Source organism: Caloenas nicobarica, chromosome 3 (assembly GCF_036013445.1).
Source record: "Caloenas nicobarica isolate bCalNic1 chromosome 3, bCalNic1.hap1, whole genome shotgun sequence".
NCBI classification, from domain to species: Eukaryota; Metazoa; Chordata; class Aves; order Columbiformes; family Columbidae; genus Caloenas; species Caloenas nicobarica.
In genome coordinates this window covers 111,877,426-111,903,283 of record NC_088247.1, presented here as the reverse complement: position 1 = coordinate 111,903,283, position 25,858 = coordinate 111,877,426, and the positions used below count along the sequence as shown (strand labels likewise).

General features: G+C 41.9%; 1 protein-coding gene across 1 annotated transcript; it reads right to left on the bottom strand.

Annotated features, from left to right (window-relative positions):
• Positions 1 to 57: 57 nt before the first annotated feature.
• UGP2 (UDP-glucose pyrophosphorylase 2) lies at positions 58 to 25,858 on the bottom strand. Its single transcript, XM_065632178.1, has 10 exons — positions 25,569 to 25,858; positions 19,851 to 19,978; positions 19,196 to 19,303; positions 7,260 to 7,445; positions 5,362 to 5,495; positions 4,417 to 4,714; positions 3,141 to 3,338; positions 2,715 to 2,957; positions 2,136 to 2,240; positions 58 to 1,159 (listed from the first exon to the last, which is right to left on the bottom strand). Exons 1-10 carry the CDS (start codon positions 25,585 to 25,587, stop codon positions 1,052 to 1,054), a joined length of 1,527 nt encoding a protein of 508 aa, XP_065488250.1. The 5' UTR covers positions 25,588 to 25,858; the 3' UTR covers positions 58 to 1,051.

Genomic DNA, 25,858 nt, shown 5'->3' with positions numbered 1-25,858 from the left:
CTGTTACCATAACAGATGTCATTAATTGTCAGTCAAAATAAAGCTATAAAATCACAGTTGTTTTTAAAGACCAACTTCTTTAATGATACATACCAGTGTTATACTAAGCTTATAAAATAAAGTTGTCTGCATGTAAATACAAGAGAAACATTAAGAAATCAATAGTGATCAGGATAGGGATTTCAGTTCCTGTACAAATTTAGAAATGACTCAATAGAAGATAAATTAACATACACGGCTGTGACAATATGAACATGAGTGTAGTCAATGTGATCCATTTATTGAAAAAAGAGGGCAGATCAAGGATTAAGATATTAACAGGAAATCCAGTCTTAGATGGGATGTGAAAAAGCAAACACCACATGTGGATACTGAGGCATTATTCTCAAGTATTATATTCTTTGGGTGAGTTTTGAACATCAACAATTCCCACTCTCACAATACAGAAATGGAGATATGGACAGCCTTACCCCAGTATCTTGACATACAGTTGGGATAGGACATCCCACTTGTGGGTTGTGGGGGTTAGAGAGAGCTAGAGGTCAGGATGTTTGTGAGCATGTGAAATACAGGGGGTTTTAACTGCCCATTTAGCAGTAGTGAAACTTTTGGTTTTCAACTGTGCCTGCCACTTATACTTCATAAAAAGTCACATGAGTAGCTAACTGCATTGTCCCACATGTATTGCTTCACAGCTTTATTTCTGCAGTTACAAGCAATTCAAAACTACTACATGTTAGAGGCAAGCCTCTTAACTTCTTATCAAAGAAGATCTGTCCATCTTACCTCAAGACAAACAGTATTGCACTTCAAGGTTATATTAACTGAGTTACAGAATCTCTTTAAGGACTGAAGCATTACTTACGCACATCCATGGCGCTATGTGTCTGCTTAAAAAGATAAGCAAGAGAAATTAATTTTAAATTAATACTGCAGGGTACTGTGAAGATGACAAAGCATAGGCCCTCTGTGTACTTATATTTCTAATGCTTAAAAGGTTCTTCCTTTACAAGGCTGGTTCAGCACAGCAGCCTACAGAACCGACCCTGACTCAGTGGTCCAGGATCCGAAGATTGCCAGATACAATTTTGTTCTCTAGTAGAGCTCCAGCTGGGATGTCAATTCTGTCGCCATGATTTGCAATGATGATAACTGTTCCCTGGATTTACAGAAAAAAACCCAAGTGATTAGAAACTTTATATCAACTGTTGACTTAGAATGAGCTAGACTAGTGTTGTCTGGAGGACCAGTTAGATGTCAGCTGTAACAGCCAGATCCTGGATCCATTTAGTTGTATTGTTTCTGCACAGACTTTTTTTTCCCCCCTCACAACAAAGATTTTAAACAAGCAATATTGAAAACACTGTAATTGCCAGCATACTAGATACTATCAGCTTACAAGCAGAGTTGATGCCTTCTTTGAAGATACATGCTTGCTGTAAGCGCTTTTATCATGTCTGCTTGCTTTTAGGCGGAAGAGTTACCCACATCAGTATGTGATGGCAGAGCTCACCATTATAGCTGTAAGGCAAATATGCAGAAAGAGCTGGGAACAGACACATGGGTGTGAGTGTCTGACAGTTGCCTAAGGTGGTTCAAGTGTTGGCTGTTGCAGCCCCACCTTGCACTGGTCTATGTCAGCAGCTAAACTGGCCTAGACTGCTACAGGACCATGACAACAATCTGCTAGGATTGGCCAGATCCTAAGGAAGAATGAGAGAGAAACTAATTTGCTCGGCTCAAACATTTACTAATAAATCAAGAACCTCAAACTGGTAAGACACAGCCTGTGGCTATGAAGCCCTTCTGGGAGGCGAGGCAGTAGAGTGCCTTGTAGAGCCAAAGGACAAAGACATAAGCATTGTTTTGAAATGAGTCATGAGGTCTGTGGTGTTTTCAAGATTCACAGAAACCTCAGCTCTCCCTGGGACTGCATAGAGAAGCAGCTCTAGCAGTAACACCACGCACTCCTTCCTAAGGGTCATTCTTCATTCTTGTGCTCTGCAATCCTTGGGCCAGTGACTTAATTCCCAGGAGCACTTCCATTGACTGTGCTTAAAGGCACTGACTTAGGCAGGATCAATTACCAAGGAGCAGAGGTGCTTATTGCAGGAGAATACTGCTCACACACTCACCTTTAATGAAACATTCTTCCCAAATGTAACGTCACCTGAAACTGTGAGATGATCCAGCTCCAGCATGTCTGGAATACTTTCAAACCTCCGCAGGTAATCTTGAACCTTTTGGAGAGAAGGAAGAATAGAGATGGTTTAAAAAAAAAAAAAATAATCTATTTGTGGATTAAGACAAGCATGGGAGCTTCTTGAAAACTCCTTTCAGGGATCATTTCGAAATCTACATATGACAAATACAAAAGTTGCTACTTTGAAACAAATGTGGTATTGTAATTTCTGTCAGAGATAACTGAGGAGCAGTAAGGGCAGTATCCCACCAAAGCTGGGCAAGCTCTAGAGAACACACAGCCCAATTCACTCTTTCTTTCCTCAGCTGACAGGGTAAAGGAGCACCCAGCAGCAGTGTGACATTATGCACACATGTTAAGTCATTTGTATTCTAACAGTTCTTTACAAAGAGCAAAAGGGAATGCCCAGATGGCCAGAGGTGGATAAAAACCTCTCTGTTAACTTATGTATTGCTATGGAATATGTTTTCATTTCCTTGAATAAAAACAAAGTATAATTATAGGAGTTCACCTTTGTGAAAGAACTTCCCAGTTTGACAAGAGGCACTGTTGGAAATTCACGCTTCTCGCTCATTGTTAAAGATCCCGCATTAAGGCTGTACAAGTTGGACATCACAAGCAAGAGATCTGACGTGGTCTTAACAGGCAGAAAACGACTACGAGGTACGTTTATCCCCAGAGAGTTCTCAAAACTCTTAATAGCAGCACCAACTGCAGTCTCCAACTGGATAACATTCAAACCTCCATCCAGAGTCTGGAAGAGAAAACTCAGGTGAACACAACCCGCAGGTAACAGCGCTCAGAACTAGAGACAAGTCAGAGCTCTGCATTTACCGACAGACCGGCTCCTACTTGAAGGCAGCAGTCCCTGTCTCATTACCTAGAAATAAACAGTTCTTTTGAGTCCATTTCCTCTAAGATCTTCCTAGCTGTTTACCTTTGGGTTAACAATGATCTCCATATCAATAGCGTTTTTCTCTTGCAGCCTTTTAATCGCAGACAGAGCAATCCACAAATTGTTGGTATTGAATATTTTGAATTTTGACACAGACTTGAATTCATCCACGTGTGCTTTTGGGACCTGAGCTATCTCCACCAGCCTCAGCTTGTTTTCGTATTGTGTAAGCGTGCCACCCTGCAAGGGTCAAAGAAGAAGATTTAAGTCCTGTTCATGAGATGCCAGAAAAACCCTCCCCTCATCCCAAGCAGATGCAATGTTTTGTTGGCATTTGAAGTTGAACCTCAGTGAAAACATGTTGCTTGTGTTCAGCTACCAGGTTACTAATTATAGAGTATGTTTAAAGTACAGTCAGAACTGTCAAACGATCATGTTTCAGCACTCCAAGACAGTTAATTATTTTTGTGAAAGTTGTTGCGAATCTTTTGCAAGTGCTGCTGTTGTCAAAAATCACATTCAGCAGTACTTTGCTGGATTACAGAGCAAAATTAAATTAAATCTAATCGTTCTGTATTTGCGCCACTTACTGAAGAAACAAGTGGTACTTCAGTAACCCAAACTGTATTCTTACAGTGCATTTCTGTGGCTTTATAGGACGATGTCAGAGCTTTCTTAATATTTAATGAATACAGAGAAAAATCATGTTTCCTCCCCATTCTCTTATTTAAAAGAACAGAGGCAAAGTCCAGTTACATGACAAATTACCGCATGCTAGAAAGATTTGATATGTGCTATAAACGTCTGACAAGGTGTCAAACCTGGACTCTGTACAAAGTCAAGCAGTCAGGGCAGGAGCAGATCGGCAGCCGTGCCAAGCAGAGTTGTGCAATGCACACCTTGACAGCTGGGTGAGCAGCACAGGCAGTTTTCAGTCCATAAAGATAAAACCGCTGTATCCCACCCCTCAGAGCTCTACTTTAACCATCCCCAAACTTCTCCCCTGGAAGTGACAGTTTGGAGAAGGTGTGGGGGTTTTGACCTGCAACCCACGAAAATCACTTGTGTGTTCAGCCATCGGTCAAGGCCAGGCTGTTGCCCAGAACCTAGGTCAAATTTGTTCCATGAATCAGAACTTCATGAAGTTGCTGATTTTGTGCATCTCAAATTAGGTCACAGCTGATGTGTTAAATGGTGCCTAAAATAGCTGTAAGAAGATTTAATCTACGTCTGAATTCATGCACGCAGAAGAGACGAGGGGCTATTTTCACCAGCGTGTCAGGCATTCAGACAGACCTGCACAACCACCTCCCTTTACCTTCACATCCGCCCTGGTTTTGTTGGTGACTTCCATGACGAATTCACAGCGTTTTCCATTGGGTGGGTTCATGAGGTGGTTAAGAATGTAAAGGTCCACAGTGGCACCCAAGTTATCTATATTGGATACAAAAATATATTCCTTCCCCTCTGCAATGAGGTTATCCAGCAGACCAGAGTTATAAAAACTGGCATAGATGTCTCCATGGCCTGGGGGATACCAGCACTCCGTGTTCTCTCCTGAGTAAGAAACATCCTTGGCTATTGGCAGCAGAGTTTCCTTGTTAATTCTGGGATACCTGGGAAGTCAATGGGGTTTGTTAAGTTCTCGCCAATGTCGGACTAGCATAAAGAAACACAAAATACAACAGTAAAGGTGCAACTACATGGGCTTTTTCATACAGTTTTTGAAGCTCTGCTTTCTAGATTAGTGTAAGTACTCTGAATTGAAAGACCCGTCCAAATACTGGGCTGTCACTGAGAAGCTACAGAATGCAAGCTCTCATTCAAGGATTTAAAGCCACAGTTCTCCAACCATCCTGTAAAACAGCTTTCCCCTGGCACACCGGTTCAGAGCTCGCCAAGCCCGCCTCTGACACCACCAGCCACTTGAGATTAGAGTTTGTTCTTGATAAGGAAGCCGTGCTCTGCCTCCCTCCAGAGACCAGGTATCCGAAAAGCAAATTCAGGAATCAAGAGGCCAGCATCCAGCACACCATTATTCACGTGCGTCTTGGAACTATGCCCCCCTCTCCCAAATTATAATACACTGCTTTTGACTCTGCTTAACACCCTGACAAAGAGCCACAAAATAGCGACTGAACATGGGCACAGAAGACACTATTGCTACCTCAGCATCTCAAATTAAAAATCCAACACAATTTGGGCTACGCAGAAATGCAAGCTAGCTTTTCCTTTCACCCCAAGTGGAGAAGTTTTTCGATACCTGCTTTGATTAAAAGTATATATCTTCACACGGCTGTGACTGTATTTCTGCAAGATTTTCTTTGTGTCGTCATCAGTGTTGAAGGAATTCATGAGAACAAGAGGAACATCGGTGTTGTAGGATTTGTTTAAATGCTGAGATGGGAAAGAAATGGTAAATTCAGCATGTATTATTAGCTTTAACTCTGACACCTAGGATTTTGGGAGAAAGAAACGAGATAAAACAGGCTGGAAGTAATAAATGCATGACATAAAAGGGAGATGCTTATGCCAACAGAAAGGATAATAAATCAGGTAAAGGAACACAAATCCTTGTGAGTAGTCAAGATAAGGCCCAAATTAATTAACGTATAACTAATCTTTGTTTTTAGATCTGCATCGAGACTTAAAATTTGAAAAGCACGACACCACAAAATGATTATTTTAAGTTTTAGGCTATTGTTGATTACAAGAAAGGCATTTTTTCCCCCAGATTACTGAAGTCTGTCAGGGTAAGGTTTCAAAACCTTCTCTCCACAGTAAGCACTTCAGCCTTTCTGGCAGGCTACGAGATGGACAATAGAATCAAGAATACATAATGAAATGTTACAATGTTAATTACTTGGGCATCTGTAAAATGGAGCTGAAATACGCTAGAGCATTTCCATGTGAACAGCACAGCAAAGGGAAAAAAACCCAAAACAAAACAAACAGAAAATGTGACAGGATTCCATCAAAAATAAGAGTGTGGAGGGAAAAAAAGATACTTTAATGAGTTCAAAGGTTTGTGTGTCAGGTCGCCCTCATCTGCTGGGCAGCATTTGGGATCATTAACCTCCGGTGGTGTCAGAGGCTTCTGCAATGACCTTTTTGAGAAAGTGCCCGTAACACCAAAGGATTAGGATAGCATTAGTTGTGTATAAATTTAAAGGTAGTATAGAACTGTCTAACACACATGGGAGGGTCACTCCACACCGACACCACACCAAGGCAAAAATTTTTGGAGCTCCAGAAACACTGGAACAGGCACACCAAAGTTCCTCCTCTAATGACCACCTCATCTGCTGTAAAAGGAATATTCTGCATTAAAAACATAAGCTGAAACATCCTCTCAACACCAACAGCTGTTATTTCCTCTTACTTTTCTTTCTTTAGAGGAAAATGGCAGCAATCACTTCCAGCATGAGAGTTTTAATTCAACAAGGAACTCAGAGCTGCTGTGAAGAGCTTTGTTCCAATGCACATTAAAAGCTTTTTTTTTAAAAAAAAAAGCTAAGCTTGGACTTGCACCTGCAGGAGTCGGAAACAAGCCCAGGAGCCAGCCACGCCAGGCCAGCTCTGCCACTGGATTGCTTGTGTTTCTGGACACCATCACCACCGCCCGGGTTGGTGCACACAGGGTGAATTACTCCTCTGCAAACACGCATGGATAAGAGTTCCATTGCCAACTGCTCCGTCTCTTTTATCCACATGTGCACACCACTAATGCCCGTTCTTTCCACACAATTCTCCAGCACCAGCGCTGCACCCAGCCCTCATTTCCCTCTCCTCTCCCTTTTGGCAAGTCTCCACTGGGATGTTACTTAAGGGGCCATACAGGAGAAGCTGAGAGTCTCACTTCCTCTGGCACAGAAAAGCAATGCTTTATCCCAAAGTACAACTCTGAAACCTGGCAAACCCAGTGACATTGGCATATACTGTGAAACAAGAATTGGATCCCAACTTCCCCTCACCCCAAAAATGCAAAATCTGTACAACCACTTAGCGGGCTTTGCTTTAATTAAGATCAGATTAGTCAGGGAAAAAAAATGTTTCTGTATTGGCATGAATTTCTGCTCCAGGTGGGTTTCAGATTTGGTCCCAGCACCCAGACCCCTTTCAAATGTCCACAACAACTCTTCAAAGCCCTTCAAAAGTTACCTCAATCTGCTGAACTGTCAGATCCAAGAAGGTGTTCTCATTCCGCACCCCTATAAGGCTTTTTGGGCCTTTACAACCCATGCTTGTGCCCAAGCCGCCATTTAGTTTCACGACCACCAGCTTGTTCAAGACAGAAGCAATGTTATCAGGCAGTCCTCTGGCCTTTATTTTCTCATAGGGCTGGATCTGTGAAGAAAAAACAAAGAAGAAAATAAGCAGCAGTCAGACATTTCAAAGGAAACCGCTTTCTCCCAAAACCCTGTAACACTTAGAATTTGGCAACAATACCCACATTTATGTGTATGATTTATGCCACTTAAGATCTACGACACTGAAGAACATTCGCAAAATGAGTTCTACCATAATCTGATTTGTTGTAATACAAACAATCCAATGTGTTATTACTCTCCCAATAGCACGCTACAAAGTAGAAGAGAGTTCCTAGTTCTTATCCTGCTATTTTCAGGATGTGTTCGTCCAGCTCACATGACACCTTGCACAAAGTCTTCTACCTGCCGACAGCTGTATCCCACAGGCTGACAGACAGAGCATGGGCTGCATTTGGGGCTAGTGATGGAGAGCAAAAGCAGGCTTGTAATGACAGTGTGCCTTGCATTAGGCATCACTTGCCTCCTAATCCAAAGCACCTAAATCAAAGGAACAACGGTAACAATGCAACGATAAATATCATGCCAAAACTGTCAGAGCAAAATCAATACAATTACCCTTTAGCCTTCCCTTCTTGAGATTTTCTTTTGAAAAAAAGCCTTGGTGTTAAAGTGCCGTGGGTATCCTAGCCATAAGAACATCATTTTAGTTCTGATGAGTGTGTAAGATCCACAGCTGATTTCCAAAAACAAATACGGACCAGTTCTCAGAACCGTGTTTGCTTCGGGCAAGTCAGGCTGGGGTTCCAATGGAAATTTGCATTGCACTGGAACAAGAGTCATGCTTCTTACTGGGATGTGCGGGGGTAGAGAGGAGAGTTTGCGCAATTCCAGCATTCCACAGGCAGCAGCGTAGAGCAGATCCCTTGCACTGGGGAAGTTCTGCCTTACGCAGGATCTGGAAAGCTCATGGTATATATTTAAAGATAAGATCACTCCAGAAGTTACGGCATAATGATTAACTCATCTCTGATTACTCAAAGAGTGGCCCAAGGAGGAACATCTCGATGCAACTGCTTAAACTCATTCGGTTTAGAAAAAATTCCCAATGCATAAGATATGTACTCCAAAAAAGCATGCGATTAACTTAACTTGAAAGCCCTACTTTCTCACTAAAATACTTTTAACTAATATGAAAACATTAAATACAAGAATAGCACCATATTCTCTGTTGAAACACTCTAGCTGTTGAACATTAAAAATATATGTCAATGTTGTGACTTAACTTTTGGCTCAGCAGGCAGTGTTACTGGGGAACAAGACAAATTTTGGTAATTTTGTGATGTGTACCCATCAAAACAGAGAGATGCAACTAAAACGATGAGGCTTGAAGAGTAAGCCTAGTAATTATTTTCTTTTGATGTGATTTTTAAAGCTACATTCTGGGCAAATGCCAGGAACCTTGCTGCTTGTTTCTGGCAGGTACTGGGAACACAGGTACCCCCAGACTATATTCCTTCCAGGAGAACAGGTAACATCCAGACTCACTCAGGACCCTACATAAGATTTAACCAACACATTAAAGATAGAAATGTTTCCATCTACCTGCTCTTAACCAAGTTCTTGCATTCCTACCTACCAAGTAAGTTCAGGCTTAACGTACTTCTCCATGTTTCAAAAGCAGTAGAGGTTCCATATGTCAAAAAACCCTGAGACCATGTAAGCCGGCTTTAGGAGTAATGCACAGACTATCCTAAGTGTAAAATTCTCATTGCATTACAGATAAATATAATTTAGCTTGTAAGAATAAGACCAAAAAGGAAAATCTTAAGTATTTAAGCTACTACTTTCCAGCTAAGTCACAGACACTGTAGTTGAACAGTTTTTATTTCTCTTTCTGCAGGCCAAAAGGTAAACATGGAGTTACCATGGCTCAGGCAGCAGCTGTAACACAACCACGGCTGCAGTCACCTGCTAACACCTTCTCTTCAGAGAAGGAAATTAGCTGACTAAACAAAACAGGTGATATTGGCATGCTATTATATTTCCCATTTAATCTGCAGAGAATGCTAGCCATAGGAACAACAAACTGGTTTAGTCACTGATAAGCACACAGGTTTGTCAGTAAAATCTGCAGAGATCAGTGAAGGACAAGGGAGTGGAAACTTGCCATCAAAGGCTTTAACTTGAATGCCGACCTTCGGACAACCAGAACTTTGATCCCCAGAAATTTACCTACGTCACCACAATTCGATTCACACATCTAAGAGATAAAGTTTTCAAACAAGGTTTTGGGGGGTCCCAGCAGTTTGACAGTAGGTGTCTCAGTTTCAACTCTGTATCATAAGATTATGAAATAAAACACAACACTTAAACAAGCATGCATTACTCAAGTGACCCAGGCAAAAATTATGCTACATCAAAACGATGGCTCTAGATTTCTGCTACCTTGAATTGAGAATTAAAAAGAGTTTCCTTCCTTGTTAACTAGCTGGTTAAAAACCAGCTCTCCAAGACCCTTCATTAAAAAAGGCTGACAGCTTTAAGTGCATGGCTTAACTGATAACATCACAACTCGCTATGAATAATTTATGCAAATCCCTATAATAGACTAAATATGTTACTGAAAGGTATCTTAGATGGACCACTTTGCTATGGAAGCAATATGGTAAAGTCTTCCCATTCCAGCTTTCTCATGTGAGAGTGTGACAGCATTCATTTTAGGCATAAAGGTTCTTTATCTAGCAGTATCAAGAAATCAAACAACTGTTCTAATCACAAACACGTCTTCACAATTAGTCACACAGTGCCTAGAGATAACGGGATTGTGCCATGTATTACTCCAAGAAACACAGGCAGGGTACGAAATATTGTGAGCAGGAGGGAAACATTAGTCCATTTTTGCCTTGCTTTTTTCTCTCCGTGCCCACTCCCAGATTTACCGGCTACGATCTCTGGCCAGCTGCGGCCTTCTCCCATTCTCCCTTTTCTACCCCAAACCCTGGCACAGCTTCCTGCCTCCAGGTTATAAATTCTGTTCAATTGCATCATCTGAAGGTGACAAAAGGTTGAAATATTAAAGAAAAGAGACAGCTGAGGTTGATAAGAGGGAGGAAGGTAGAAAATAAGGTGACGGCTAGAAATGAATGGAGTCCCAGGGCAGAGTGGCAAAAGACCCCAAACCAGACCTGGAATAATGGGAAAAACACCAAGCAAACTGTCAGTTTTCCAGTACAAGACTCTGCTACAGGGCTTGGGCATGAGACTTCACAGAAAATAACAGTGATGCCCAGCAACACAAATGTAAAGCTAGTAAATCTTATCAAAACATTCCTCTGCACATTTTAAATTTAACAGCAGCATTTTGGAAGCATCTCCACAGTCCTGCTTCAGGAAAGGCTTAAAAGATGCTCAAACCAGGATAAGCAAAATCAGGAGTATCCAAACATGGCTCCAGAGCTGTTCAGGTGTGACTGCGCCCTGGGATAAAATCCCCAGCACGGTGCAGCCCTGATGCCCAGCCCTGCAGCAGCCTGGCAGCAGCTCCCAGGAGGGCTGTGGTGGGATCTGGCCCTACACCCAGGTCTGTCCTGCACGGTTGTTCTGCACCCTGGGGAGGAACCACCAGCTCCTGACCATGAGCTCCTCCAGCAACACCTATCTGAGGTAAAGCACTTGAAAGATTTTTTTTGGGGGGGGGCGGGGGGGCAGGGTTGTGCCTGTAAAGTTGGGAGCTCAGTATCCTTGGAAATCTACAAAATGAGTTTTGTTCGGGTGTTAAGGCAGCAGTCTGTTGTTGTGCCTCTTTTTAATGCAGAAGATGAATTCATAAAGTCTAAACAACCCACAAAATATTTTTTTAAAGTTTAACTGTACTCAGACTTCTCGTAAATATACAGCAACACCTGTACTCATATGAAGTTGTGATGTTACATGGGGAAGATGTAGGCCATCTTGAAACAAACCAGTAGCTGTTGATTTGGTTGGGTTTGAACTTGCATGTTCTCCCCAAAAATGTGCAACACAGCCTTGATGGTCCCTGATCCTTGCAAGGGTGAAGAGGAAACAGAATCAGAACCAACCTCGTAATGGTTACACTATTTCTACAGGGCTTGTACTCCTCCCTCCCCTCCACCAGAGGTGGTGGGAGACGGAGGACAGGAAAAGCCAAACAACAACAGCAGCTTAATAAGGAAGACTAGGTGTGAGGTGAGAAACCAGACCTATCCACCTGTGAGATCTGAAGGAAATATTCCTCTGGGCTCTTCTCCACGTAGTGATGGCAGGAACCTCCATTTCTCTAGGCATTCTGAAATACTGTTCTTCCTCCTCTGTGAGCAGAGCTTGCTCTCCATGGCCCTGAGCTGTGTTCGCATCAACCAAAAGTTATTAAGCTACTAATGTATGTCACTGGCATCTATCCTCGTTTCCACCATAATCCTGCCGCATGCCACAACTGTTGAAAGAACACCAGGATGAGAAGGTTAGCAAGCTGGGGCAGCCATAGCAACCCAGATAAACACTGTGTCAAAACCACTTCCTTAATACTCACATCCACCACTCTCAAAAAGGACCATTTCAGATTGCCCACACAAGCACTCCATGTTACACAGGAACACTACAGCCCTTCATCCCTAATCTTACAACTGGCAATAGGGTTATTCAGCTAAATTAAAGACAGAGAAAGCTTTCAAGTCTGCAGAGTTGTTTTATTTATAACTTAGCTGAGAAGCTCATTTCTTCCAGGAAGTCAAACGCAGAGAACTAGGAGGCTAATGTTTAGGGAGACGTTTAAAAAACAAAAACCCAAAAAACACCAAACCAAACTCCAAAAAAAAAAAACCCAACCAAACAAAAAACACACAGAGAAGACACAAGAAAACCCCACCACACCACATACAACACCACCACAGAACATATATGTACATGTGTATTATCATATACGCATGTGCTGTTCGGACACATAGGCGTACTCTTGAACTAGAGATGGCTCCCTTGAAAATATTAAGAGATGACAGTAAATAAGGACTAGAAAAGTCAACTGTTTCAGATTATACATGCAGTACCTTTCCTTAGTTGGACAAAAAAGGCCAGATTATGAAGTCTACTCAAAGGGAAGCTTGTACGACAATCTTCACAACAAACAACAATTTTGTCACTCACATAACTGTGCCTCAAAGGATTTCTAATCAGCTGGCCCGAAAATATCATCACTAAACACTGGAGGTTTATGGAGCTTGTCACCAATAAACCCAAAGTTCCTGCACGGCATGCCCTCCATAAAACAGAAGCAACTGACCTAAGCAAAACACTGCACAAAGACAGCAGCAACAACAGATCAAGCAATTAGTTACCAGCAAGCAGTTCTGCAACCAAAAAGAGGCACACGCTAGACTGGCCTTGCATCAGTGATGCCTTAGCATCCCCAGATGTCTCTGTTCATGCAACAGAGCACATCAGTGTGACTGAAATAACACGTAGCGAAGCCAGGGCAGCAGCACTGCCTGCTGCGATCAGGGTCATCTGTTAAAACAGCACCCACCGCACTTTCTGTGTGAAGACTTCAGCGCTCCCAAACAGCACCGTGTGGCAAATAAGACGACTTGATCTGTTCCCTAGACCATTGCCCCAGGCAGTCCAGGGCAGGATGGTTCCTGCACTGGCACCGTACTGCCACTCGCACTGCACCATTAGCGTTTTCAGAGGCTATTAGGAATTAAGCAGATGTGAGGGAGAGAATCTGAAGGTCACAGAAGCTGGTAATGCCTGGATGAAAACCACAGCAACAGGTTTGCATGTCAGATCTGGCCACCTACTCACTGCAGATCCAGAGGATAGAACAAGTCAAAGGAACTTTTAACAGAACAGGACTTTTTTTTTTCATTCGAGATTTATTGCTATGTGGAAGCTGAAGTAGGACGGAGAAAGGAAGGATACAAAGAATTGCACTATTCCACTTCCAACTGGAAACAGCACCATTTTCACCAGTCACGCCAAGCTCTCACAAAGAGAATTTAGACCTCAAGTACTACCTTACAACAGCTATGGCTATGCTAGACTACAATAACAGAGGTACAGAGCTTGAGGTAAAATTATTTTCAAACAGGAGAACTGAAAGTCCTTTGCATCTCATGCATCCCTTTGCTTCCTTTTACCCTTCCTTTCCATTAAAAAGAAGGCTACATAAAAGAAAATCCTTTAGCAATCTTCTAGATACCATGCAAGGATGTTTGATACAAGCAGGTTCACAGAATGTTAATATGCAAAAATCAAACAGAACTAGAGCTTTTTGATCTAGTGCAATCCCCCTCTTCTTCCAAATGCATATCCGTCCAGGAATACCATCTGTTCATAGTTAGTTTATTCTATCCACAGCTCATTTATTCTGCTGTATTTTCAAGAGGAAACATGCAAAATAAATGAGAGGCAGGACATGGATATAGCATTTCAGTGTTGCAGGATGCATCTGAACAAACTATAGAAGGTAAAAGATCCTGAAGTTTACCAGCATGGATTTGTCAGAAAGGCAGGGATAGCTGATACAGCACAAGGGGTCACGAACTTAGGACCTGACGCAGATAGCCAGTTCCAAGTGCGCGTCGAGAGGAATTAGCAAAAACACGCACACATACTCCCAGTTCTTATCTAAAAAGACTGCTGCCCAAACTACTATGCATTTTTAACCCTGTAACTTCACGGATCCTTACGATCCCTGTACTCAGAGACCCTTACCTCCCAAAGGTCAATACTGAAATTAGCCACCCAACAGTCATGGCAGCTACATGCTGTCACTATAAGATCGCTCACCCCCTGCCAAAAAACAAAACCAAAACCAAAAACAACACCACCACCACCACCACACAACCAACCACCCACCACACCACAACCACACAGTACTGCCATTTCACAAACGACATACAGACACACACAGAACTTCATTCCAAAGCTCCTAGAACTTTTCAGGAACAGAAGCATGCAAAAAGCAGAATCTTGCTGTGTTTTGTCAGAGATTGTGTTCAGGCTGGGTAGATACCTTGAAAAACAATCGTTCTTCTCACTAACAGAGAGATGATAAACAGTGATTTTAATGTACTGTAGGTACGCCAGAAAGCTTAATGAACAATTCACTACCAGCAGGATCTACAGAGAAGTATGCTCAGTGCTGGGCACAGTTTGGGAGAGAAATGTGACTAGATCCTCTCTCCTTGCCATCACTGCCCATCGACAGTAATGTAAATACCACTCCATATTAGACTGCAAATGGATTTAAAACATTTAGGTTCAAGCTTTAGCTGGGTGGAATGCGAGTCACACCCACAATGTTCAGACACCATCAGAACAGCCAAAAAAATTATTTCAAGTCTCCCTACGTTCTTCTTGCATCACTCACAACGCAGCTCTCCAAAAAGAAGGTCTGCCACTCAGTTCAGGGCCAGACTGCCTTGAAATCTTCTGCTTTTGCTAAAGCACCAACCACCCTTTTATGCCCATGCTAACACGCCTGAAACTAGCTTATACAGAAAGCTCAGAGTAAAATCCTGATGAAGTTAACAATTCCATCCAGGCCCTCCATCAAGGATTTAGTTTGTCAGACGTTACATCAGCTACAATACAAAATTTCTAACTCAGCCTCGTTAAACATTTCAGTTTCTTTTGGCATAAGCACTGGAAACGACAACTTGGCAATGAAGCCTTAGATCTTGATGGGTCTTTAATTCAGAGAATAACAAATGTCAAGAACTCATATCCAAGCAGGATCCTTGCAGCATCAGGACTGCTGGATGCCAGTGCTATCATCTAGCAGCTCCAGTCATGTGCAGGCACTAATATGCAGAACTACCTCATCACCTGTGAACGTATACACAAGCATAAGAAGTATTCCACGGTAATAAAAATCAGTTCTTACTCTCAGGGTTTGGAACACTGGACTTGACAAGTAAGTGCTGATGGGGAAACACTTCAAGAACAAAAACGGGCAGAAAAGACACAGTTTACAGAGGCATGACTATAGTGTCACTCATTTGAGATGTGTCTCAAAAACCGCGGTTTGGGATTCTTCTAAGATGACATATCTAGCTTCTTTTGGTTTTGCAGACAACGTCACAGAAGTGATTTTCAGAACAGTTTGCACGAGGCAATGTTGGGAGTTTGACTAAGATTTCAGAAGCATACTCTTACTGCAAGAAGGTTTGGAAGAGTTTGTTAGAGACAGACAAAAGGACTATCACGGCTGTCATCATGGTTAGACAGGAAAGGAACACATCCATATTAGTCAACATGTACTTACAGAACAAGGAAATACTTCATCAGCACCAAGGGACAGTTTTAGAAATAACACCATGTGAACCCTTAATCTCTTTCCAGAGTTTAACATTAGGAAGACATTTTGGTTTTGAGTAAGAGCATGACATTCTTTCTTTTCCTTCATGGTATAGTTCATTGAGATGACAACTTGAGCTGCAGACAACAATCCAGCCACTGGGGAAACAAACCTCTAATAGCCAAGGTCCTTTCACATTCGCACTGCTTTGGATGCTTTCTCTACATCCTAGATGAGGTTTTCCATTGCTGTCCTGAGGTTAACTTGATCACTGCAGTTCCCTCAGAGAGTCCAGGAGGACTTTGCTATTGCTCCCAACTCAAACAAACAGATCACTGCAATCTACATCAACAGGAATAAATTACACTTGCCATGCCCACATTCTTTACCTGGCATCCTTGCTAACAGGCACTCTAACTATGTATATTTTCTTCTCCAAAGACTGTAACAGTAATGGTTCCTAAATATGCCAGCTATCATTTTAAGCCTTTGGACACATGGAAGCAAAGCGTCTGGGAGGAAAAAATAAGTCAGAAGTTTACCAATATAGTGTGAAATGGGTAAAATCTTCTGTTATTCTTGTTTGGAGCTTACAACTCGCTTGCCCGTCGGTATTAGTCTTTACACTGAAAACATGGAGGTCAGGGATGAAATCTCCCATTGCAGAGAAAAATGGAGGCGTACTACTAGACAATAATTCCTGTTTCAGTGCACTGACAGAAGCCTTTACTTGTCAGTAGACGCTTCAGTAAAGAACGAAAACTACATTCAAAGAACAAGTACAGTGGATAATACATTAGATGACCCATAGAAGTCTGATCAGAAATTCTGCTCCTGCACAGCACAGTCCCATGGCATGGGGCAAAAGCCTGAAAACACCTTTCCCTCTTAACCTGAAACTGAGAAGTACCTCATGTAAAACAGAAAAAGACAAAGCCTATAAATGCAATAAACCATGCAGGAACCTTTAAGCTGTTTGGATTAAAAACCAAAACCAAACAACACAACCGAACACCAAACCACAAACACCCACACGAACAACTTTGGCGTATTATTGGATGCTTTTATTATATATATACACACATATACACATGTGCATGTATATCTTTATATATATATACACACATACCTTCACGCATGCACATATATACCTAAACAGATACTTTGAGGTCTATCAGCTGAAGATTACACATGCCAGAATACTCAGTGCTTTGGACTTATCAAGCAGCAAACCAATTCTCCAAAACAATCACACTGGGGAGAGTAGGTCACTGCTTTCCAGACCATGATACATGTAGTGCAAGATTCTCAAAAGCAGCTGAGCACCCCACCACCGCATAAAACAAGGTTGTCCATACAGGCAATAATACATCACTTGCAAGATCACGAACCAAACATCCAAAACATCCTCTGCGCAGTTCTAACAAGACCAGGAGGAGAGTACACTATGAGTTTCTATAACTAGGGAAAAGCTCAACTAGAGCTGAACAAAAGCACTCAGAGGAAATCTGCATATATTCACAAATGGATACCTGTCCCAACATGAAGGATTTAGAGGGGAAGTCAGACGAGGAGCGGCTAAAGTCACTTAGTTTGTTCAACTATCAACTTATCCAAGAAATCCAAAACCAAGATGTCTTTATTATTAAGTGAAGAAGGCATGGAAAGATGTCTGTTTGCAGGTATTTCTCCCTAGCTTTCTTCTGTGACATTTACCAAGCATGATGACTTGATTTGGAGTTCATGTTAGGAAGCAAAATTTCCTCCAAGATCATGCATGCATCTCACGTAAGCCAAAGTGACCAGTGACCCAAATTTGCAGGAGTCTTACTGCTTTGGGTTTGTTTGGTTTTGTTTTCCTTTTTGTTTAAAAGTTTCTACATAGCTAACACAGATGAGAATGAGCTAGTGCAGGCCATAAGGAAGAAGAAGGATACTCTTTCTTATCTTGTCCTCCTTCCCACCTTACGTGACCTTAAGGTAGACCTTTGTCTAAAATTTTTTTTTTTTTTTTTTTTTTTAAACACCGCTTGCCTTGCCTGGGAATCTCTCATCAGGCAATTTCAGTGCCTTCTCATAACTCTCCTGTTTGACATTTGCTCCCAGTGTCCTACCCAGTAATTTTCAGTCCTTTACATAACTTGAAAGTTTTTCCAATGAAGGTGTGCAAAAGTTTAAAAATAGACAATAGCTCTCCCTCTCCACAAAGAAGCCCATTCACTCGCATCAAATTCCTGTCATTTAATCCCAGGCCTTATCTTGACACAGAGAACAGTTTATTTCTTTCATTGTTGCAACTACCTTTTTACATATTTAAAAGACTTACCACTCCCCAGCCTTTCACCCCCCTCTAGACTAAAAGCACACCCCTTTTCTTCAGCCTTCCTTGCAAGTCATGTTATCCAGAACTCAAATTTCTCACCTTGGCCTCTTTATTGAAGGTGGATTTTTCTCCCCAAAGCAACACTTCATTCGGTGTTACAGTACAGAAGAGAGAGACATCACACATTTTTGAAGTTAAAAGAAAACACTCAACCTTGGAAAAACCCTAGACTTGCTCTAAAACAGCATCACTCTTCAGCACTTTAGAAAGCAGCACTGCATCTCTTCTGGAAGTAACTAGACAGCCTGCCTTTCAGTTGCAAACAGAGCCTCAATTGAATCACCACAGAGAGGCTAAGAGAAACCACAAATGTGTGAGGATACAGAAGTCCTGCAATACGCCAAGATCACCACTCTGGGAAAAGCAAAAATTTGTAGCACAACTACTCTGTCAGTTATGAAGGAGTCAAAAGACAGCCTAGGATCACAGACGAATCAATAAAATGGGGTTAGGTTTAATAGGAAGTGTTTATTTCAGTACCAAACAGTGCTGGAAAAAAAAATAAAAATATTTAGTGCTTTTTCAGCAGCAGCTCAAGTGGCAGGTTATAAGTTATAAAAACATAACTGATGTTAGAAAATTACTCTGAAAACCCCCACTTCTTTCAGATTCCTCACTTTTACTGAGCTGCTGTAGATTACAGAAGTTGATAAATGAGCTATATAACCCAGCCCACTTGCCATATGTCCCTTTCAAATTATTGAGCAGAATGGATTGCTGGAAAGGGTCCCATCTGACACACCCAACCTTCTTCCACAGGCAGGAGAGAAAGGGGAACAACAAGGGTCCTACCTACTTCACCTCTACCACAACTTACCATTTACACCAGAGAAGGTACCAAATGGTAAGATGGCATCTGCCCAATTTTGTTCTCCTGCTCAAGGAAGAGCTAACAAAATAACAGCAAAGAACTTGACACATATGTTATGCAGGACCTGATGTTCAGGAACACATACAACATATGTCAATAAATAATTGTTTTCCAGTTAGAACCCAAGGTGGTGTCCTACATGATTTTACAGAACCACAGAAGTTGTATCCGTTCTATATGCAACTACATCATTTGCTACAAGTAGCAATTATCAGCTTTATGTTCCCTACAGACTATCACTTCATTGCAACTTACAGAATCTTCTGGGGGTCTCTGAATCTTCCCCCAGTCCACAGATGGTCCCTTTTCTTGTAGGAATCTATGAAATAGCTTCTTAAATCCTTCCAGGTCCTTTTTAGCATGCTACAAAGAAGAAATACGTTAGTTAACACTGGTATTTAATGTATACCTATTCAATCACAGAAGCATTTCTACAAAATTGGTGTAGAATCTATTCACAAGAGTAATTTTATTCAGAGCTGAAACAGAGACATGCTAAAATTCAAGTAAAATTCTAAAAAGGTACCAAAAGCTCATTTTCACTAAAACTCCAGGTACAAAACCAACTTCGACACCTAAAAGACAAGTCTTTAGTCATAACCATAAGAATTTGGCCCAATCTGGCAGACAACAGCTTTACCCTCCCTTTCTGTAATCCATTAAAGACACACGGAACCTTTAATAACTAAAGATGATTAAACACTTAATAATAACTCTGTCACCCAGTTTATATGGAAATGAAAGTCTCCTGCGGACATTGTCTCCATGCCATCCTTCCACACAGAATCAGAGCAGGTCCTCAAAATAAGGATTGTGATACTCTGTGATTTGCCTCCCTGTATAATTTTTGCCTCCATTTCCTATATCTAATTTATCATGCTTTGAGTTCTGTCCACATCGTGCTCCTTACCTCTAGCTCATTTGAAGGTGCGGTCGCAAGTATCTTATCAAGTTCTACTTTCATTGAATACTCCAGCTCTTGTCGAATGACTTCCTGAAACTGTGAAGTGCCAGCTTGAGACATTGCTTTGCTGAAATCTTGAATAAAAATAAAAACACAGGTTAAAGTAAAAAGCAGAAAACTTGCTTAATTAGATTACAAATAGTCTTCAATTTTCTTTTAAAAATTAATAAACTCACATATCTAGTCTTGTTTTATTACTGTGCTAGAGCTCCAGGAATCTAACTTTGTTGTTATTCATAGCTTGGAGGACAGACCTTAAATTGGGGCCACAGAGGAACAGCCCTTCTCTCGAAACTCAAGAATCCCAAAAGGCCAATGACCCATCTCAAGAAACATCCAAAAATCCACAGCAGTACACTTTTTTGCCAGACAGCCAAAAAAATTCACATCCTATCGCATCAACATACTTAAGCAAGTAAAAGTGTGAAAAAGCTTTTCATTAAAAAAATTCTTTTATGTAGAACATTGAGATTAAGGGTATCCTTCTGTTCTCATAAGCAAATAAAAACATATGCTTTTATTACTTATACAGTGCACTTTCACACTATCTTCAGTTTGTTCCAGTAAATATTCCCTTACTTTATCTTACTATTATTTTCACACTACAGCATGTATTTCTGTTACTAAGCAACCTAGAAAATTAGTCTATCACTTCAGCATTTGTTTTGCCTTTGAAAGCAATAAGCTCCACAAATGTGAAAAAGAGCAGATATACAAATGGTCTATATAGTAAAGTCCACATCACAGAAAGAAATGAGAAATAACATGACTTTATTTTCCAACAGAAAGCACTTGAAGGGAGTGCATTCACAAAAGATATTCTGAGTATGTTCGCTAAAGACCTCAGTAATTTAATTTCTGCCAAATCCCTTGAGTAATTGCTTCTCCGTAACAGAGAGAGTGATGTATTGCCAAATATAGCTGGATTTTAGAAACACCCTGAATACTAGTGCAAAAAGGGACAGGAAGAAACTTTGCAAGTGAACAGAGTGATACTGCCAGAAAATATTGGTAGAAGATGGATGTGTTTAAAGTTTACTTATGTAGAACATGCATTAAAAGGCTATTCTATCAAGAAGGTTTAAGAAAGCCAGAGGCAGTTCATTTTAATACCATTTTTATTTTATTTTATTTTTTTTAAGCAAAGTATTCCACAGCCTCAGAGTCAGTAACAGTATCTAATCCTTGCTTTGAAGCCCACAGAAGCCATTTTCCTGACTGCACTGTTTTGCAGGTAGGGGAGAGGGAAAAAAAAAAAAAAGAAAAAACAACAGACAAGTGCTGCAGTGCACATACTGTGTGTAGTGCATCACAGGGGAAACACCAGCTCAAGATTAACAGTACAATGCATAATAGGTTCTTTTTTTAATCAAATGCTTCATTTAGTAGTAAAAACAGGTAATAGTTGAAAGCCTGTTAGGCATATCTTTCCAGGTCAAATATGTAAAAACAGACAGCTCTTAGCACCTCCTCCTACAGTAAAATGAAGAGGTTTATGCCAGCTTAATACTTTCATACCCAACTGCTACAAGTCCTGTCTTTTCATAAACACATTTTGGGTTGAAACGCGGTCTAAACTTCCAGAGAAACAATCGAAACAACTGCTAGGGGGATACTTTCATAATACTTTCATGTAATACGTGACTTCTGTTACAGCAACAGTGGCCATTTCTCACAGTTCGTCAGCCTGTAAAACATGTGACCCTCCCAATATGATGCAACACATCTCAGAAGAAACTCTGAAAAATATCAAGTATTCAACAGAGACTGTAATTTGTGCTGTTAAGCGCATTTAGGCTAAGACACAGCCAGCGAGCAACTTTCCCAGGCTGCTGGGAAGTAGGAAGGAGGAAAGTAGGAAGGAGGAAAGTAGGAAAATCTTGTTCACTCATATTAGCCAAAAGACTTGAAGCTACCAGATAACAACACTTGGAGATTAAGTAACATCACAAAGAAATCAAAAGAAAAAGGCATCATAAAAGTAAACATGTGATAATGTCCTAGTTTGGGTTTGGTTTTTATTTTATAATACTATACATTCTCCATGACATAAACAGCAAACGCAAAACACATTTGATCACCCATGTCCTTGCAGAGAAGCGAAGCAAACCTGTTGCCTTTTCCAAACACCAAGCGCCAAGCACACAGACAAGCCAGCTGGAGGGGACATTCACCCCAGAAAACCCAGGCTGGCAAAGCCGCCAGCACCGATGGCTGCACCCTTTGTTGGCAACTGAGGATATTTAGGCTTTATGTCGACCATTTAACAACTATTGCAACCACTCAGTCTCATCCAGATTCAACGTGCTATGGCACAGTTGCTCCGAGACAACATTGTTAGTGCTATTAATACTATTATTGTTTTGGGAAAAGAGAAAGGAAGGACATGGCTAGAGTCCATAAAAACATGGGTTTGCCTGGTGCAGGAAAAGTATCTATTCTGCATACATGAGAATTTGAATACTGTAACTAAGCAGCCAAGAGAAATAGCAACCCAAAGCTGTTCTGCTTTTAACATGCCACTGCAAGGCAGAGGCTTTCAAGCATTTATCTTAAGAGATGTCCACCAGGATTTGGACTGGATGGGGATCTAGGCACTCTCTGAAGGCTCTCCAGAGCAAGACCACAAGAACAGCATCGGTGCATCTGCTCCAAACATAAATGAACTCGGCACCCGTTGTTCCCACGTTGCTGCCCCTCAAGAGTTCTTGGACAGAAGCTGGTGTTTATGCGCTCCAGCCTACTGCTTGCAGAAAGACAACTGCAGCCCTGTAACGAGCTACTGTTAAATTTAACAGCCCAAGTGAAGGCTTATTTCCCTTTTTGCCCCAACAGCAATAAGGAAGTAGAAAGGCCAGTGCATCTGCATAACTGAAAGCAATTATTTCCTACAGGCAAGCAAAATTTCCTAAGGCTATAACAAAAAATAGTTATCATGCCTCTAAAAATCAGATGGGAGGCAGGGGTGTTGGACAATGGCAGGAAGAGATTTTCAAGGGTACACGCGGCCATAAACTCCCAAATTATTTATAAAAAGAAATGCCTCTTCCAAGCTATTTCGCAACCAAAACCTCAGATTTCAGCCTAAGTCCACTTTAATGGGACCAGTGTTCTTGAATGCTCATCTGAAGCAAGAAAAGGGTGGGATAAGGTAGTGGAAGACTCTGGGGGGACCAGCCCACGCAGGAAACTAGCGCAGATGAGATGAGCATGACTAAATAGTTGAGGCTTCAGAAAACATGGGACTTTGCAGAAATGACCACTCAGGATATCTTATTTTATGTCTTCAGCAGAAAGTGCTTCCTCATGTAGTACAGAAAGGACAGTGGTGGCGTCTGACACGTGGGAAGTTTCAAACCCTCCTGCCCCCACTGTTATTTCTAGCACGCTTTTGTGCTTCGCTCTCACTGCTAACCTGCCCCCTGCCCTCACAGTATGAACTACGGCACATGGCAGAGTATTTGCGGATTTACGATACATGACTTTAGAACTGACATATGAAAAAACCAAAATATGATAAGTCAGATCAAGCTAATAAAAAGGAGGTCATCTTACACTATCAGAAACAAAATAAGAGACACAAGAACAGAACAGCAGTGATCCCTTATTTAGGGGTATTTCCTTTCTGCCGTCCCTCTTATTCTACATTAAAAACGGAGAATGCATTAAGATTGGTTATTTTTGTTCATTAATTCACTCAGGAGAGAACTTCAGTGCCTTGGTACTCAGGATACAAGGACCCAGCACAGGAGGGAGTCACAGAAAAGTCAGACAAGAAGTCCCCTCCCTCGTGAAGAAACTGTAAATCTTTTGTGCTGTGGCTTATAAATCTTAATTACTTTTGCAATCTAAGTAACTATACAGAAAGACCGACAGCAGAAAATTATTTAGGTCTCCTCGAAGCCAGACTACTTGCATAAAAATCAAGAAGGGTAGCCAGCGAGTTAAAACAAGAAGCTGAACTCTAAATGTTCTACCCTTGAACTCTGTGCTGAGGGTACAGAGTGAATGCCTTAACTTCCACCAGCTCCGCTGAAAGTTCAAGGCAATTTTTATCCCTGACAAGGACTAAAATCTCTTTAAATACTGACACTACAATGCATAATGATAAATATTTTGTTTGATTTTTAGAACTGAACATACCCACTCAGCCTTTACAAACATTTTTATTTTCCTACTACTAGAGGCAAAATTTGTCAACATATCTTGGACTGCAGCACACATGAAGTGAAACCTGTACACCTGCTCTCTCCTTAACAGATGAGCAGGTTAGCCTGAGCTAACTCAGAAGTTTGCAACATAGGAAGCTGTTCTTTCCAGCAGCATACGCCAAGAGTTTAGGTGTTACGGTCAGACACAGCTGGACTTCTCAGTCTAGCAGCTGATCCTCATGCTAAAAATATCACTGAACATCAGCAACATGTTTTAGTACTATTGGCCTGATAAAAGAGCACTTAAATGGTAGTTACTTTTTTTAAAAGCTTTTAGGATTCTTAAATCCTTGGTTATATTTTTAAAACTGGTTATGGTCTTTACATAGGTGTCTCCAGCTTTTAGTTTCGTAAATAGTATCACTTGCCTGCAAGATGGCTACCTTCAGCAGGAGGCTGAGATAAGCCAATTCCATTTAAAAAGAACAATTCAGAAGGCATTGTCGTAATGTATTTTACAGCAAGAAGAGGCTTATCTTGATAACTTTCAGAGTGGCCAGTTGAGCAACATGGGTGCAACACTTCCCTCCTTCAGCTCTGCATTTTGCCCAGGTGCCACAGGACATTTGCAGACGGTCGGTGCATTTACACAGCAAGTATTGCACAGTCCTGGACATCCACTGGGTGAGTGACAGCGATTTCCCAAAGCCTGCGGAGGCTCTCGGTTTTCTGCAACATCGAAGTTCACATAGCGAAAGACCTACTTGTGTTCTTTCTACAGGTGGAGTTACATTTGTGGATAGGCCTGCACGGATTCATGTTAAGGAAACCTACAGGCATGGATTTCACTACAAACAGCACATATGCACCATTAGGAATATCGGAAAGAAAACTGCCACAGCAATGCACCAAAGTCATTTTTCCTCCTGAAATGACCTCTTGTGGGCTGGTTCCCTGTTTCGCAATAGAGGAATCTGAAACTCAAACCACGTACACCCATGCTCACACATGCAGAGAGTAAAGGAGAGTGCCTGAGCCTACAGGGATTAGAAAACGCCAAAATATACTCAAGGCTATATAATCAAAAAAAAAAAAAAGTGTAGACGCTCGCCCTCAGTGCTCTTTCTGCCTGAACTTTAACAGACCTCATAGTGAAAGGGGGGGAGATTTTCATTTGGAAGATGCCCCCGTGCAGTCCAGGTCCTGCCCGTGGATGGGAGCCCTGCCGCTCCAGCCGCCCCGTTCCACCGAGCACCGGTACCGCACGGGAGAGCCGCGCACCCACCGGGGCCGGGGGAGCGAGCGGGGTGCAACCGGCCGCGGCCCCGCTGCCAAATCACCAGGAACACTCTGAGGAAGCCCCCGCACCTCGCAACGGGGCTGCTGCACCTACCGCTGCCTGCGCTACCGGGCTGCTGGAGAGAAGGAGGAAAGAAAAAAAAAAAAAAAGCAGAGATCTACGTATACACAACTGAAGAGCCAAAAAGCACGATTACAGAGCACGCCAACTTACCTTTCGCAAAAGACGACATTTTCGCTCTTTAATAAAATAAATACTTTGCCCTTATAAATACAGCCCGGGTTGGTTTCGGGGGGGTTTCCGACCCCCGGGCGGGCAGGCTGCCTCCCCGCGGCCCCGCGGAGCCTGGCGGGCGGCGGGGAAGCGGCGAGGCGGGACGGACGGCGGCCCCGGCCCCGGCCCCGCTGGGATCAGCCCTCCCGCCGCGCTGGCCCCTCAGCCGAGCAGTCCCTGCCGGGCCGGCGGGCGGGAGGCAAACCCCGAGGAATTTAAATTTCATCAAT